Raw genomic sequence first — 17,698 nt, 5'->3', positions numbered from 1 at the left:
TGGGGGTAAGAGTAATTTATAGGATACCCAGAACTAGAACCAAAACCGTTGTTACAGGTTCCGGTTTCGATTCCAATTTCAAGGAACCGTCGGTTTTCGGTTCCAATCCTTAAAAAATATAGGGTATCTGGAACCGAACACCCCACTTTTCACCCCAATGATACTGATTAATATTTAATCCATTTTATTTGAATTATTAAAAACACCCCGTGTTAGTGATATTATATTCCATCCACTTAACAAATTTCTTAAATCCTTCAATAAAAATTTCCTATTATTGATAATTGTGCTTTTAAAGGGATGAAGTAGCTAAATAGTCATTGATAATTATCTAAAAAATAAATGGGATTTATAAGTTAAAGTAATCATATGATGCATCTGGTGGTTAGTGGTAGTAGACGTAGAAAAGTAGTTTTCTTTACTCGAACAATAGATGGATAATATGCACCGAGGAATCTCCGCCCAAACTGAAGGATCTTTACCCACTCAAGTCTTCTCTCCAGTTTAAATTTCAATCGTTTGCCTTTCCCCATTACGAAACACAACCATTAAACCCAAACCCCAGCACAACTAACCAAAATGACTACCCTTTCATCACCACACAGCTTATGTTTCTTCAAAACGACACAGCGAACAAAACCCTCTACCTCAAACTCAAAACCCCGTAAAAATCACTTCCCCCCACCAACTGCTCGACAAATTTCTGCCAGAAATACATTCTCTTGGACAACCTTATTCAAACCCACCTGACTAACAAACACCTCACACTGCGCTCTCTATCTAATCATCAAATGCCCTCCTTGGCGTTCCTCCTGACAACCACACGCTCCCTCGAGTTCTGACCGCCTCTCGTTGCTCTGTAACTTGAATTTTGGCAAACAAGTTCACGCTCATGTTTTAAACTTGGGTTTTCTTCGACCTTTATGTTATCTCTGCGTTGATTGATTTTTATGCCGCTTGAAAGCGTTGATTCTGCCAAATGGGTTTGATAAGTCTGTTATAGTGGGTTTATTCGGTTTCTTGGACAATGTTGGCTAGGTTGTACATGATGCAAAATAAACCCGGTTTGGCTGTTGAATTGTTCATAGAAGGGTGGAGTTAGGTGCTGAATGGATCATGTTGCGTTGGCAACGGCTATTGGGGCTTGTGGTGTGTTGAAATCGATGCAGGAAGGGAGAAAAGTTCATGGCGTTGCAAGGAAATGTGGGTTGGAGTTTGATGTGTTGGTGGTAATTCGTTGTGAAAATGTATATTGTGTGATAGTATTGAAGATGCTCGTGCATTTTGTTAAATGCCGTCTAAGATGTTATATCGTGGACTAATGATTGGTGCTTGTGTGAAAAACGGAGCATTTAATGATGGCTTGAAATTGCTTCGGCAGATGGTTAAGATGGAATAAAACCTGATGCGCTGTCATTTTCTATGTTTCTTCCAGCTTGTGCGAGAATGGCAGCGCATAAGCTTGGTAAAGAGATTCATGGTTACTTGCTTAGAAATGGGATTGACTTTAATATTATGGTCCAGAATCTATCATGGACTGTATGTCAAGTCGGTTTTATTCAGTATGCTTCAAATATCTTTGCAGGGATGAAGGAGAGAGATGTTATATCTTGGACTGTGATGATATTCGGTTATACCTCACATGGACAAGGAGAGGTAGGGCTAAGTTTGTTTCGTGAAATGGAGAAAGATTTGAGCAGTGAAATTGATCAGTTCACTTATGCTACTGTTCCCATGCTTGTACACTGCATGCATGGTTGAGGAAGGTTGGTTTTACTTTAACCGTATTAAGGCACCTAAGGTCACACACTGTCGCTAATGTTACTATTCTTGTTCGTGCTGGACTCTTTGATGAAGCAAGGATTTTTATTGAGGAACATCGCATTGGAAGGCATCCAGAGGTACTGGAGCATTGCTGGATGGTGCAGAATCCACAGGAAGTGAAGATAGGTAAAAGGTCTTGAGCAGCTTTGTGATGGAACCTCTTAACGCTGAGAACTATGTAGTACTATCAAATTGGTATGCTGACAGTGCAAAATGGGATATGGTTGATAAACTAAGAGAGACGATTAGAGACATGGGATTGAAGCCTAGAAAGCTTATAGTTGGGTAGGTTCCGAAACAAAATTCATGTATTTGGTACAGGCGATGTATCCCACCCAAGATCAGAGGGAATATACTGGGAGTTAGAGTGTTTGCTGAAGAAATTGGAAGATGAAGGACATAGGCCCAATCCAGATTTAGCCTCCATGATGTAGATGAAGAACGGGAGACATTCAAATGGGCATAGTGAAATGTTGGCGCTGTCTTTTGGTCTAATTAGTACACAAGCAGGGGCAACTGTACGTGTTACTAAAAACCTTCGAATGTGTCGCAGTTGCCATGAATTTTCAAAGTCATATCTAAGATAGTGGGCAGGAAATAATAATAAAGGACCAGAGTTATTTCCACCATTTTAAGGATGGATGTTGTTCATGTGGGGATTTTTGTAGTTTCAGTATTCCAAATCTTGATGCTCTAGTCATTTAGGCCTTCATATTAGCGTCACAGGGTTTACAGTGTGGTTTGACTTCTGATATTCCAGTTCGGTTCAATATTGAAAGATGCTTGAGTTGTATGTGACTGGATTTAAATTAACAATTTTTTAGTGATTTTTCAAGGATTAACATGGATATTTGGTCTGCTGCCTAGCAGTGTTTGATAATTTGGGGATATTGAAGACACAGAGCAGAGATGCAGGAAATAGCACTATTTAGTGCCGTACTATATAAAGAGATTTTATCGAGTTGTCTAGGATGAGTAGAGATGGATTTCTAATGGTGAACAATGAACTGTCAAATGGAAATAAATGATGAGAATTACTTCCAGAAGTACATGAGGCAACTTATCAGGCAAGAGGGTTTGCCTATCTATAGAAAGTACTGTGCAACATAACTAAAATTAAATAATTCAGATGCTTAGAAATAATCTAGCGACAGAAGTCCCTATTCTGATCAAAATTTCTTAAAATAACAACTGGAGGCCATTCATATGCCTCGTTCAAGCATCCCTTCTCCCAGACTTCTTACGAGGAACAGCAACTGCGGCTTTCTCATTCTCTTTTTCAATCTCATCTTCCTTTTCTTTGTTGCTTCCTTGATTATTCAAAGTTTTGGTGGCAGCATTGTCCTTTTTCTTGCCAGCGACATTGACCTGCATATTAGAAGGATGAAAATGTCAGTACAAGTGTGTCAAATTATAGTCCCAGCAATATGTTCGAGTTAGTGGCTTACACTTGCAGAAGACTTCTTAATGCTGAAGATGATTGTGAAGGGAATTGTCAGAATAACAACGATGATGGAAATGAAAACGCCAAGTGTTGCTTTAGGTTGATCTTCTACTTTCTCAATGATATCCTGCAAAATACAATCCTTGTTGTAAACCTTCTCCTAGCTGGATTTAGCGAAACAGTAAATAGAGCTACAGATTTCTACAAAACTTCTATTCAGACGACAAGTTTATTCACGCACAACAAAGTGATGTTTGTATGCTTCCATGTGAGGGTGGTCTGCTATCCTGAACAGCATGTTGACTGCCCATTGCTGCAATTTTTATTCAGAAGAATTAGTTATGGTGGGAAGTAATATGAAGTTATTATAATATGAAGAGATCCTTGTGTATTAGAGGAATACTAGCTTACCTGGAATCTGGTGACAAAATCTAAAGGAGCAAGTTCCTCAGCTTTTTGTTTCGCTTTCTCTACATCATACTTTGGCTTCCATGTTGTGTCCCTGTAACGGCTAGCAACGTGCTCATCCCTAGTTATCATAATGTTGTCGAACAGAAGATCCTCTTGCATTGTCCAGATCTCAATACCAATAGCAGCAATAGGCTCAAAATTGGAGGTATCAATCTCAAAGTAGTTAGGGTTCTTAATCATTCGGGGTTTCCAAATTCCCTTAAATTTTGGGTTTTCAATGTGAGGGCGCTTCCACTTTCCTTTGTAAGCAGGATTCTTCTTCTCCGGTCTCTTCCATTTGCCACAACCAGGTGCCGGAGCACACTTGGGGTTAGGAACTTTTGGGGGTTCCCATTCACCATCCTCCTCATCATCCCAAATTTCCGGCTTTGAAGCATCAGGATCATCAATCTCCGGAGGCACATCATCTAACCAGCCTTCAGGTTTTACAGCATCCTCATCTTCAATCATCGGAGGCGCATCCTCATCCCAATCATCAGGCTTTGGTGCTGATGGATCTGGAATTGTCGGACGATCATCCCAGTCCTCAGGTTTCTTATTCTTCTCGTCAGGAATCATATGAGGTGGAATCAATGGGGGTTTAAAATCATCCACAGAAAGCAGATACGCCATCCTTCGCTCATCCCCATCGACAAGAATGGAGACTCTATTATCAGGTCTTATTATTGCCGTGTAGACATGGGAGAGCTTATCGGATGGCACAAAAGGAGGCTCCTGGAGGTGATGCTCTGTGTACTCTCCATTCTTGGGATTCTTGTGGTTGAAAATGAAGTGAATTTTGTCTGTGGTGCCACATCTGTCAGGTCCAAACATGATGGAATATGGAGCTTCACTGTCAAAATTTTCAAGTTTCTATCCAGATTTTTGGGGTCTCAGAAATTTTATGTAAGCTCCCCCACATTCAAGCCCATTTTGGAGCCTAACTTCATACTGTAATACAGTTTTTTGGCCCTTCAATTTCACTTTCTTATCAAGCTCTTTCACAATGGCATATTTTTTGGCCTTCTCACTCACAAGAAGCCCGTAATCTTCATGCCCCTCACTCTGTGAATGCTTCCACACACCTATTGAAGAGGAGAATCATTAGTAAAATACAGTAGAGGAAATAAATGTGAAGTGAAACAAACCTTGATATTCATGGTTTTGAGAGACAGTCCACCGGCCATGAAAAGGTTGGTTAAACGACTCATAAAATATCTGAAAAAAGAAAGGGAAGAAAAATAAGGAAAGAAAAGATTAGGAAAAGAAAAAGATGAGAGAGAAAAATTACGACGTCAGAAGTAGGTTTGGTCTTGAAAACAAAGAAACCAAAAAGCAGAAGCAAAAGGGTTAGAGTAATACTACACTTACAAAGAAATTTTACAAAGATCTCTATACAAAGTGATGTGTCAAAAAATGAATGGAAGAGTGAACTTAATAAGTTTGACTTTTTATTTCACTCTTCCATTCATTTTTTGCCACCTCACTTTGTATGGAAATCTTTGTAAGATTTCTTTGTAAGTATAGTATTATTGAAAGGGTTATCACTCTCTGCATTCTTTCAAACCAACTAAACAAACAAATTCACTCTCTTATCAATTCTTAGTCAACGACAAGTGAGGATCACATTACACTTATAATTCTCTTATTTTTACATTTATCAAAAATGAATTTTTAATCACCACCCACATATTAAAATATCAAATGGGTTATTTTATCACTTATTTTAAAATTAATGAAATCATTTTGATTATGCACTACTTGTTATTAAAAAAAATTATATTATTTTATTAGTCAGCAATAAGCGAGGATGACATTAAACTTATAATATTTATTTTGTATGATGATATAGAAATAGAATAAAAGCATATTTATTTTGTTACCAATAAGAGCTACAAAATTCATTTCGTTTTTGTTTTATTATAATGCATAAACGATCTTAAGTTCTTTTAATAACTAAATATGTTCATACTTAATAACTCTAATTATGTCATCAAAAATTATAATCATAGTCCAATACATATTAACGTTCAATACAATTTTCATGTAGTGATGTGATTCTTTTTAGGCCGTGTAATACAAATACGTGTTCCTGATTCTCCCTCTTCGTGTTGCAGTGCCCTATTGGGCCAACTTGAAGTCGAGATCATCCATGATAAAGAAGCCTACTGTCTGCTCGTCTCAGATATAGACCTACAAATGTATAAATATATAACTGCTACAATTGAGTTCAGCATCAGGAGAAGGGTATGTATTGAACAGAAAGCACTGAGTTAACAAATTCTAATACAATATAGAGTTGAACATTTTTTGGATCCTGTTAAAAGTCTTCTGTGTAAAACCAATAACCAGCATTGTCTCTCATTTCTAGATTGCTCTTCCATCACCTACACAGCTGTGCATATAATTTGTTGAGAAGACACTGACGAATGATTGCCTCCTGAGTAAAGTTCAAACTGTTGTATCATCTTGCTAACCGGTGTCTGATTATTCCTCGTTCTTCATCCAACTGAAAACCAGCTCCAGAAAATTCAGCACTAGAAAAGAATGGCTGTAGATCATAAATTTCGCGTTCTTGTGCCTGTACAGAGAGCAGTTAAACTCAAATGTCAGTACTGTGATTGGCTCTGGAAGCTAATCTGGTAAGAAATTTGTGAGAAGAGCCTCAAGTTTTTGTTACCTTGTATTGAAGTTCTGCGATTTTAACATCAATATGGGAAAGCGTTGAAGTGGAACTATACCCAGAAACAATTTCTTCAAAGTGCAGTGCATTCTTCACAAGTTCACGAAGAAGTTCTAGCAGCAGCCTATTGTAGTCTTTCTTGAAAGTCATATATTTTCTGAAGCTCTGCAACAATATTAAATTTTTATCAAACATTATTCTCAGAAAAAATAAAAGTAGCAAAGTCCCACAATTACCACAAGAAAATAGTCAATTCGCTGTGATCAAAATGGCAAAAGTTTGAATAAGTCATATAATGTTAGCTGCCGATGATGTTCCTTCTCAACATCAAAGAACTGCAAGGAATTACTTTTAAGTAGAATTGATTGCGGTCTAATAGTGCATCATTTCCCTATAACTGTGCGTAAATCTAATTGTATTTGTGCTCCATAAAAGCACTATTAAATGTCAGATGAATAGAGCTAATTAAGATATTTAGAGAGGTATTTACAACCAAAGGGAAAGGATTTCTTGCTATACCTTTTGCAAAGCTTTTTGAACGCCAAATTTTTGTGTTGAAATAAATGAATCAAGTAGGACACGAATTGCCATGTCGACATCTTCTTGTATTACATGTTGCCTGAGGTGCATTCGGGCATGTGCTTCAGACATCCGTATCATTGATTCTATGTGCCTTACAGCTATGGGGACTCCTTGACCATGCTAAGGGTTATTATGAAAGAAACAAGATTTACCATCAGAATATCAATAAGCAAGATCACTGCATAAATCACTGAGTGAGAAAAAGTGCGATCAAAGGGGAAAAGAAAGTGACTCACCGAAGATTCTCTCCTAAGCTCAGCATAAACATGTGTGAGCTTATCCATGTCAGAATCATGCAACCTTGGGAATATGTTCAACTTTGCATAAGTAATGTATTTCTTAAGCAAATCTTGAGGAAGTATCTGAAAAAAACAAAGGAAGTAAATCTCTCATAATTATTGAAGTCAATAATCAATAGCAAACAAATCCACAGAAGCTGAATTAAAGATGGGGTAGGAATCAGAGTATAGACCTCAGGGTCAACTGGCCTATCACAGGCTTGAATATCTTCTCCAGCATCATTCATAGATTTCTCGTCTAAGTTAGTGCCCTTGGGCTGTGACTTGGAATGGCTCTCTACTACAAACTTTGCAAGCATCTCATCGGTTACAGGGTCAACCACATCCTGAAATTGATAACCAAATTCCTTCTCTGTTAAATCCAACTAAAAGGTAACATGAATAGAGAGAAATTGAGTTTTCAGAATAGTGACCTTCACAACACAGAGAACGTCAAAACGAGAGATGATAGGATCTGTCAGTTCAACATTTTGTGAAAATGTTTTTGAGGAATCATATCTGGAAACATGAGCAGATAAGATTTATCAATTAAACTTACAAGTAAATAATTCATTTTTTAGCACATTCAATCTGTCTGTTTGGTGGCCAATTGATAGAAGAAGGGGGGCTTTATTTGGTTGTTTTAATCAATATACAAGTAATAATTACTTCAGAAAAATTTATTAAGAACTGAAATTTTAAATGATTTTAATCTTGTATCAATTGGTCCATTCAGTAGGCAGTAAATCACATAAAAAGCCCTCAATGTCAACTCAAGCATAAATAACAACCACAGTGATAATCTAACTTCCCCTTGATCTTAGATAATTTTCCAACACAGATAAATTGATCATTAAACATACCTTCCTCCAACTGGATTTGCAGCAGCAATTACAGAGCAACGGGCCTGGAGAGAAGTAACAATACCAGCCTTTGATATGCTTATACTTTGCTGCTCCATTGCTTCATGGATGCTCACCCTGATAATGTTGATGCTCAGATAAATTCTTTGGAAGAGGAGAAGACGGAGGGTTGGAAGTTTAAACCAAACTATGTAAATTTAGAAGAGACTTGCACAACCTTACCTGTCCTGATCATTCATCTTATCAAACTCATCAATGAGACAAATTCCTCTATCAGCAAGAACAAGAGCTCCTCCTTCAAGGGTCCATTCCCTTGTGACTGGATCTTTGTGCACCGCTGCTGTCAAACCTACAGCAGAAGCTCCTTTGCCGGTAGTATATACAGCTCTCTGCCCAGTCTTTTCAACATATCTTCGAAAAGAGAAAACGCAAGATTGATTAGATGCATGATCACCATCACAAAGCCAATTAAGTCATTTCAAAATAGATTATGATAGTGCTTACTTCAGAAATTGTGATTTTGCCGTGCCTGGGTCACCTAGGAGAAGTACATTTATATCCCCACGAAGTCGGTGTTTCCCTTCAACATTCTTCTCTTGACCTCCAAACATAGCAAGAGCTAATGCAGTTTTTATGTCCTCATGGCCATAGATAGATGGCGCAATTGACTTGATAATCTGAGAGATTTAGTTCATAACACAAATCAAAAAAGGAACTTGATGATGGTACAACAAGGACATTGTTGACAAAATAAACTTCAGTAACATACCCTTTCTCCAATCCGTGGGTCTTTAGACAACTTCTCAATCTCTTCTTTGTCTTCCTGGGTAAGTTTGTAAGCAGAAAACAGGTCATGCTTCTTTGTAACATGGTTAGCTTCAACCACAGTGGAAAATACAGGAAATCCATTCTTTGTGTTCAAGGACAAATCAAAATTATTTGTGTATACCCCTGTGACCTCCTGAAATAAATCATATAAAAGATATTACAATAACAACAAAAGTATAATGACCAAGGCAAGGAACAAGCACACAAGAAGAGGATTTTACAATTTCTTCTCCAGGGCGGGCACAATCAATCAGGTCATTCAGCAGTATGACTTCCTTGTATCTTGGAAGCCGTCCTGCAGGCACAATTCCTGGGCTTTCTTGGAGTGTAAGTTTCTGATAATTCCTGTATATGGTCTGCAACATGGCATGGAAGATAAACATATCAGTTTCAACTTGCATTTCATTAAAATTCGTACTTTCATATGTTTTCAGTTAATACCAAAATACAAAATGAAAGTAAGAATTTTTCAGCAGAAAAAAGGGGCACTAACAGAAAGGTAGTAGAAGCATCACCTGTTCAATGTTGACAGTGAATGGCCCTTTTGATTGGCATTCAGGACAAGAGCCAACCTTGACTTCTGAATATGAATTCTGAAAAAATGGCCCCAAAATGGCCCCACACTTGTTGCAATCGTATTTTACTTGTTGCAACTGGGGAAAGACCCCAGAACGTCTAGTCACAACTCCCCCAATACGAATCATGGTGTTCAAATGGATTTGTCTGCAACAACCAAAGAAAGAGTAAGGTGGAGACCATAAGGGAAAAACGTTTCTTTATACCGAATAGACATCAGCATTACCTAATGTTCCGAATTTGATCATAAACTGGTAAGTTGGTGATTCGAACATATATCTTTTGATGAATGTTTTTATAATTTGGATGTAAATCGAACACAACTTTTCTGGCTACTTCTTCCATGACATCTAGGACAGATTGAGGGGCATCGGCCAGCCATATAGCAATATTGGGATGGACATAGATGAATTGCTTGTAATCAATCTCCAAACTACATTTATTAGCTGCATAAGCAACATTAAAGGTGTAATTTTAACATTAATCTCTTACTGTTTCAATTCTAATAATTCCCAAAATGAAAGAAAACCTATGCTGGAGCAGACTCTTTACCTGACACCATCTCATTGATCAAACGTACATATACGAAATCACCCTGCTCACTCTTGGCACTCACATAGGTTAGTAAGAATTCCCTAAACTTTTTAGCAATAAAACGACGAACTTCATCCCGGGTAACCCACTCTCTCAATGTTCCCTGAACACGATACATCTCAAACTCAGTGTCATCCCCATCATCATCCTCATATGGATAATCATCAGTAGCATCAGTCATGGGTACATCATCTCTTGGCGAACTTTGCATACCATCAGTATCATCCTGGCTTCTTCTTGGCCTGAAATCAGCTCTAGACCTCTTCGAAGGCCTATAGTTGTCATCATCAGTATCTGCAACCAAACCATAGAAAACCAACATTATAACCTTATCAGTCACTTTCTTTTTCAATTCTCAATACCCTCCAATTCATCTTTTCTACAAAGATTTTTCCAAACTAAAAAATGCTGTCAAACCACACAACTTAGTACTCAACAAACTGAACACTTCAACATTATCAACAAATATTTTTCCCCAAACCTATATTTCAATGAAAACTATAAAATACAATAATAACACAACCAATTACACGAACAACAGTTGAATAATACTAAAACTGATTTTTTTTAGCATAATTCGACAGGCTACAAAATCCAACCCGAAATTATATCCTAGTTCCATTTCTCAGTAAAATAAAATTATAAAAACAATGTAATTTGAAAATGAAAAAAAAAATTAATATCAATATAATCATCAAAAATAAATCCTTACCCTGATCATGAAGAAGCTGAGGAAGCTTTTTTCGGTTAGGGTTAGTTAAAACAACACCATCGCGAGCATCAAGTTCTATCTCGGCCGCCCTTCGATCCGCCATAATCTGATCCAAATCTCTCTCGTCTTCAAGAGACTCATCCAATCCAAGCGACTCATATTGATCGTGCTCATCCATTCGCCGATAATCACTGCATCACATTTCATTTCCTCCAAAATCAACCACTAAACCCTAATCAACCAAAAAAATAACCCCTAAAAATAACCAGAACTAATAACTTACTCCATGAAATTGTCATTGTACAGATCCTCTCCTTCCTCTTCTTCTTCAGGCACGTCCGGCTCGTCTCTGATGATCTCGGGATCCACCGCCGCCTCATCGTCCGTCGAGTAATTCTGGCTGGTGTTCGGTGGGAGCTGGTCGGAGTTGAACCCGGCGGACGTCGGTGAATCGGGCGTTGATGGAGTATCGGCCATTGGGTTATTGATCGTGAAGATGATGGATTAAGTGGAAAGATGAGATTTTGGTTAGGGCTTGAGATAGCGAAGTAACAAAAGTGGCATCATGAAGATACTTTTTGGCGGGAAATTTTAGCGCCAAAGGTGTGTGTTTTGGGCTTTTGTTTACAAAGTTGATTTATTGGGCCCAAAATTACTTAAAATCCGGCCCGACTAGTTTAGGCTTTCCGATACAAATTTGGAAAATGTTTTTTAGCCTGTATCAAATTTATTAGTATCCTTTTTGTTTAATAATTTAACCTTAATGAAAATTACTAGAAATGCACTCATACTCTATTTTACATTTTTGTTTTAATTTTTAACCTCTACTTCTTACATAAATGAAAATATATTACTAAACATAGTGAGAAAGTAATCACACAAAATGATGAATTTGAATATGAAGAAGAAATGGTAAGTTTCAAATATGAAATTGGGAAGAGGGAGTATAATTAATTAGGTATTGGGGCTAAAAATCATTTCCCTTTTCTAAGTACAGAATTTTATTATTGTTTTTATAATTTTCGGCATGTAATGTTGATTTTTGGAATAAATATTAAATTTTATGATTAATAGTCTTTCACATGACATAATGTTGTACCGTATAGAAATTGAAGAGAGAAAGAAAATGATAAATAGTATTAGATATTTGGTGTGGGATTTATTCAATGGTTAATTGAGGCCACCATATAAACCACATCAATCAACACTTTGTAAAAGAGGTAATTAATTAAAGTGGTTTAATCAAACTCAAATCTGCAAAGTTAATTAACTTTTTGAGATGCCTGGGCACATAACATTAATTTGTTATCAAAGTAGAGGTTAGACATGGATTCAGACGTGGACTACATAGCTTGAGCAATTTGTGTTCAATAAATTAATTAATTAGCTAGTATTGTAAAATTGAAATACAAGATTGGTTTATTAGATCCAATTTTATTTCATACAACAAAACTTTACACCATTAATATAGTGTTACAACATATCGGCCTCGAAGGAAGCAATTACTTCCAAAGGCAAAAAATGCCCAGATCAAAAGCTACTTAATATATATATATATATAATTGTCTCAAGATTCCTGAAAATGGAGCTTGCTTATTAAATAAAAGCAGCAAGATTCTCCTAAAAAAGCACTTATATACAGTGATCTCTGATCCTATGCTGATCTGAACTTCTCCAAACTTTGAACATCTTATAGCACATATGCACTACTCTGTATTTATTCAGATAAAAGCTCATCAGATCAACTATCGGTTGAAGCTGTTTAACCAAAAACGAGTTAATAATAACACGTAGCTGAAAATTTTAACGCACAGAAACAAATTAATGAAACTGCATGCATGCAATGTTACAATATTACCATATTTACTTAAAAATTAATTACTTTTTAATTAAATTTATTTTTTCAGACGCCTCTGGCAAGCATTTCTTGAAACCTCTTGAAAGATTGAAGCTTCTGTAAACGCATCTGTTTATGAAACCTCTTTATGAACAAATCCGCAACATGATCAATCTCTTCTTCCAAGCTGAAATCCTCCCCTCCTTCTTCTTTAGAATTCTTCACCAGATCGATTATCGACCCGCCTTGATCATCGTCATCGTCATCGTCGTCGAACTCGAAACCCTCTTCGTTGAATAACGAATGAGTAAGATCTGGATACTTCTCGTTATCGTTGTCATTATCGCTGTTATAGTACTCCAGCTGATGCGTATAGCTCGAGCTCGACTGAGTTGGCTCCGTGGCAGCGATGGCATTGTAGAGAACAATGGCTTTGCTCTGATCAGCTTCATGATCATCGTGGTGACCGAGGAGGCCATGAATCTTGTTCGAGATCGTGCCGAGAAGAACTTTCTTGTTCTTCATTAAAGAAAACATAATGAGGCGAGCCTTGACCGCGCTGGTTTTGTTCTTGACAGACATGGATTTTGCTTTAACGATAGAACTCAATAGGCAAATCACTTTCTTGAAGAAAGCGGAAGCCTTTTTCTTCATTTTTGGGTTGTAATTAAACAGAGATGAATTGAAGAATCTGAAGAAAAACAGACAAAGAAAGAAACCAGGAAAAGTTAAGGAAAGAGAAGGGAAATTTTGGAGGTGATTTCCGAGATTAGGGTTAGCATGAAGAATAAGGCTGTGTTTGGTGGATTTAAATAGAAAGCAAAAAGCACAAAGTTGCTTTTAGGGGTTTTGGTAGTGGGGTGAATGTGAAAGTGGGTGACAAGCAAAAAGCATGCCGAAGCTTCTCAAAGCAGAAATCATCAATGTACCAACCACTTGGAATGATACTATTGGGTACAATTTTAGGTGGAATTACATTTTAGTCCTTATGTTTTCGGCCTTAAAGTTATCAAATAAACACATTACACAATACCATATTTCTCTTTCAGTATAATTTTCAAATCAATTAATGATCAACTAATGGTTCATTAAGTGAAATGACTAAAAGGCTAATAGTTGAAACAAAAGACCGAATTCTCTCTAAAATTATCCAATCAGTGGAAAAGTTAGGGTATTTTGGTAATTAGAAAGTTGTTAATATAGAGCTCGGCTAATCAGGAGATGCCACGCATGGCGGATAAGAGCAAAATAATTTTATAATACAAGAAAGAGAAAGGGAGTGGAGAAAGCAAATTTGGAGGGTGAAAGAAATAAATAAAAAAGCTGCTGTGAGAAAAAGTGATTTCATAAAAGCAAACTAAAGATTCTACCTCCATTACTTGTTTTCTGCATGGCATTGCAAGATATGTTAAAACTTTATAGTTAAGATTTTTAATTTATTTAATATTTTCAATAATACTTGAAGATCATATTAAGGTAAAGGTAGAATGTTTCATATATTATTATATGGATATAAATATAAAACTTCCTAAAGTATGATAAAAAACAAAAATTCCCTTGGGAGGCGTTTGGTTTAAGGAATGTTGGATTACCTTGAAGATTACTGTGAATCTTTAGGAAAATGTGTTTGGTTAATTGGTGAGTATGTTATATTAATATGTTTGGTTGAGAGAAATAAATTGGTGAGTTTGTTATTTAAATTACTGAATTTTCTTCTAATTAAATATTTTATTATATTATTTTTTAATATTGATTATTATTTGGATGGTATAACCCCCCTGCATTTAAAAACTTAGCAAAAAAAAACCCCATAATAAAAGTTTGGAAAATTAACAAAGCACCCCCACCAACCCAGCCATTGTCGACCGCCGGCAACCACCGTAGGCCGTTGGCAGCCGGCAACCTAACAACGCAAGAAAGTCAGAAAATGGCCTTCGTGCACCATTAGAGGTGACAGATCTGGCATTTGACAGCCAAATCTGGCACAATCTGGCCGGAAATGGCCATATCAGCACACGGTGGCCATTTTCGGCCTTTCGTGCACCGTTTAGGCAACAGTTGGCTGCGACGGTGGTTGCCGATGGCAGGTGGGTGGCGATGGTGGCTTGGGCGGGCTGCAATTTGTTTTGAATTCAAAGGTAATTTTGTCCAAAAAATTAATTAATTGGGGTGAAATAGTAAAAACTATATTCATGTAAATAAATTTAGAAATAAGAGCATTATTGTCCTAAAATTTTATTAATAAGAGATAGAATTATAACAAAAAATGATAACTTTAGTAATCTTAGAATACCTAAGAAAATTGAGGTAATCAGATTACCTCCAATATTATCAATAGTAACCACTATTGAAATTTGAAGATTACTAGTATCTTATATTACTTGACAACCAAATATGATAATCAAGTAATATAATATGACTTAACCCTAATAATCCCACATAACCTCAAACCAAACGCCCCCTTGAAGTTTCTAAAATAACAAAAATCACTCTACTGTTAAGAAATTGTTAGTGAGTCATTAAGATATATGCAGTTAAAAGTTCATAAATATTATCAAATTACCCGCTCACCATTTATTTTAACACCTAAAACTTAACGGTAAAGAAATTTATGTTATTTCTGAAATCTCAAGGGGATTTTTGTTATTTTATCATATTTCTAACCCTTGATGCAATAAAGTTGGGTTAAGTTAAGTTATATAACACAAAATTTTGAAAAAATTTAAACAGGTTTTTTGTCCATAGTTTCGATCAATCAAAATTCAATGGACTTAAATGATAAGTTAGAAGTAATTATTTTCATTGTCAATTCTTCAATTTTTTCTGTCATTAAATCATCAAAGTTTTCGAATTTGTATTATAATAGTTCTATCAAATTTTCTATCAAGATAATTTGATCCAATAGAATTAATATGAAACGTTTTTTTACCTAAATTATAACGCATTTTTTATGCCTTTTGATGTAAAACTCAAAAGTTAACTGCGAAATTTCAATCTAATACTTTGGATGGTTGAGACTCAATATAACTACATAATGCATTTTAGAATTGACACAATTTGTATAAAATTTTAACCGTTCAAATACATTAATTTAAAAACTTAAAAATTGTGTTAATTTATGTATTAAAATACTTGGGCGGTTGACATTTAAATTTTGAATAGAATTTTCAAAAGTAGTTTTTAGATGTCATTTTAGCTCTTATATTAAAATAAATTTTTTTTTTTCTATTTTTATAGTTTTAAATTTTAAGAATAGTTTAGAAGTATTTTATCAAACACATTTTTAAAGATTAAAAGTATTAAGATTTTCAAAGTGAAAATCCCTTCTTCAAATTTCACTCACTAATTAAATTTATTTCAATATGTTTTCATAATTTTGAAAACTAATACATATAACCATTATAAATTGAGGACACTAATTTAGATTAAATTAAAATAAAATAGCGTGAAAAATAAAAAGAAAAACACACTTGATATACTAATGAAATACTTTCCAGAAATCATTTTTCCTATCAATTTTCAGCAATATTTTTGGTTTTAATTGTACTTTCCTTTTTCATGTAATTAGGCATTGATATTTTGATTCTATATTGAGTATAAGCTATTTTTCAAAATTATGAACATTATTTGATAATTATTTATTTTTAAATAACTTAATAATGAGTTTACTTAGAAAAGAAAAAGAAAAAAGAATAATCATATAATCTATAAAGAGTACTTAAAAAGTGCATAATTCATTAATTTCTCTATTATATCTTACTATCGAAAATTATTTCTCAATCAAATAAAACTTAATCTTAATTTCATTTTAATTAGTTCTGGCCTTATCTTAAGGACATATAGCACATGCTTTGCTCATATATTACAATAAAATCCTTTAAATAATAATAATAAAAGAGATTATAATATTTTTATTTTTTGGGGTTATCAAAAGCCTAAATCAATTAAGGATGCAATGAACTTCATAAGCACATGCCTCCCATTTGAAGAAACAACAAAATAAATGCAAATTCTATAGCTCAAATTGATCCAATTTTAGTTGTTTCTAAGAGAGGCAATTATTTATTAGCTTTTTTGTTTTCCTTTAAAGGGAAGAATCCAAACATGCAACTTCTAAGTTGTCGATCACAAAGCAGAGTTTAAATTTTTGTTAAATCTACTAAAATATCACCCAGCATGATGGTTAATTAATTAATTAACTTTGATTCAAAGACGTTCTTTAATTAATTAGTGCCGTGTATCTAAGCTAGCTAAGATACTTTAACTCTTAATTGTATGATTAAGTAAGTTTTGGTGTAGGTTGTGAACCTTAACCCAAACTTGAGATTATTTTTTAATGAAAAGTGTTAATGATGGTTTAAAGCAAGATTAACTAATGGTTGGATGCTTAGCGTAAATAAATAATCCCCAAGTTCATGGGCCTTTCTCATTAGGCTCATACAAAAGAGCAAATGACATCTCCACCCAAGGTTTAGTGAAATGGTAAGTTACCACTCCTAGTTTATATATTCCAGACTCTCACCCTTAAATTAACTAAACTGCATGTTTGGCTAATATTTTTATCCCTATTCTGGATCCTATTCTCCAAATAATGTTTGGCACATTATTCCAGAAATACTCCCCTACTTTTTTTAATTTCATTTAAACCCCAAGGTTATTATTTCACTAAATACCCCCTAAAAAAAAAGTTTAAAAATTAACAAAAACACCTCCATCAACCCACTTGTCAGATTCCGGCAACCACCGTCGGTGATAGCCGAATCTGTACAACGCCTAACTTCCGACCAGAAATGGCCGGAAGTTCACCGTTGTGACCTTTTCCGGCCAGATCTAGCCGTCGTTGACCGAAAACACGGCCACATCTTTGGCCGTCGCTGACGGCAAGATGGCCCTCGTTTGGCCTTTTCCGCGTCGACGGCCATAACAGACCGTAGATCTGGCCTTTCCCGACCAGATCCACCATGGATCTGGCCGAGAAGCCATAACGCGTGTTACGGCACAGATCCGACCGGTCTGTGCCGTAACAA

At 35.6% G+C, this 17,698-nt stretch overlaps 3 protein-coding genes and 1 pseudogene across 3 annotated transcripts; 1 reads left to right on the top strand and 3 right to left on the bottom strand.

Annotated features, from left to right (window-relative positions):
- The first annotated feature begins 579 nt into the window (after positions 1-579).
- Positions 580-2,529, top strand: LOC116131410 (annotated as a pseudogene).
- Positions 2,530-2,901: 372 nt separating this feature from the next.
- On the bottom strand, positions 2,902-6,102 carry LOC116131409 (calnexin homolog 1-like). Its single transcript, XM_031417053.1, is given in 7 exon segments — positions 2,902-3,192; positions 3,273-3,395; positions 3,510-3,581; positions 3,680-4,803; positions 4,867-4,936; positions 5,010-5,079; positions 6,068-6,102. Coding segments are annotated over 7 exon segments (1,647 nt in total). The 3' UTR covers positions 2,902-3,039.
- LOC116131426 (DNA replication licensing factor MCM2-like) lies at positions 5,714-11,362 on the bottom strand. Its single transcript, XM_031417074.1, has 16 exons — positions 11,118-11,362; positions 10,835-11,025; positions 10,081-10,416; positions 9,755-9,974; positions 9,468-9,675; positions 9,174-9,308; positions 8,894-9,085; positions 8,629-8,801; positions 8,347-8,535; positions 8,125-8,241; positions 7,696-7,780; positions 7,456-7,608; positions 7,220-7,345; positions 6,921-7,103; positions 6,399-6,566; positions 5,714-6,299 (listed from the first exon to the last, which is right to left on the bottom strand). Exons 1-16 carry the CDS (start codon positions 11,309-11,311, stop codon positions 6,183-6,185), a joined length of 2,787 nt encoding a protein of 928 aa, XP_031272934.1. The 5' UTR covers positions 11,312-11,362; the 3' UTR covers positions 5,714-6,182.
- Positions 11,363-12,737: 1,375 nt separating this feature from the next.
- LOC116131408 lies at positions 12,738-13,436 on the bottom strand. The gene has a single exon (XM_031417052.1). It carries the CDS (start codon positions 13,323-13,325, stop codon positions 12,738-12,740), a length of 588 nt encoding a protein of 195 aa, XP_031272912.1. The 5' UTR covers positions 13,326-13,436.
- Between the last annotated feature and the right edge of the window lie 4,262 nt (positions 13,437-17,698).

The sequence above is a fragment of the Pistacia vera genome, unplaced genomic scaffold, assembly GCF_008641045.1.
Source record: "Pistacia vera cultivar Batoury unplaced genomic scaffold, PisVer_v2 Contig233, whole genome shotgun sequence".
In the NCBI taxonomy this organism is placed as follows: domain Eukaryota; kingdom Viridiplantae; phylum Streptophyta; class Magnoliopsida; order Sapindales; family Anacardiaceae; genus Pistacia; species Pistacia vera.
Note: the sequence above shows the minus strand (reverse complement) of the source record. Positions and strands in the feature narration are given on the sequence as shown.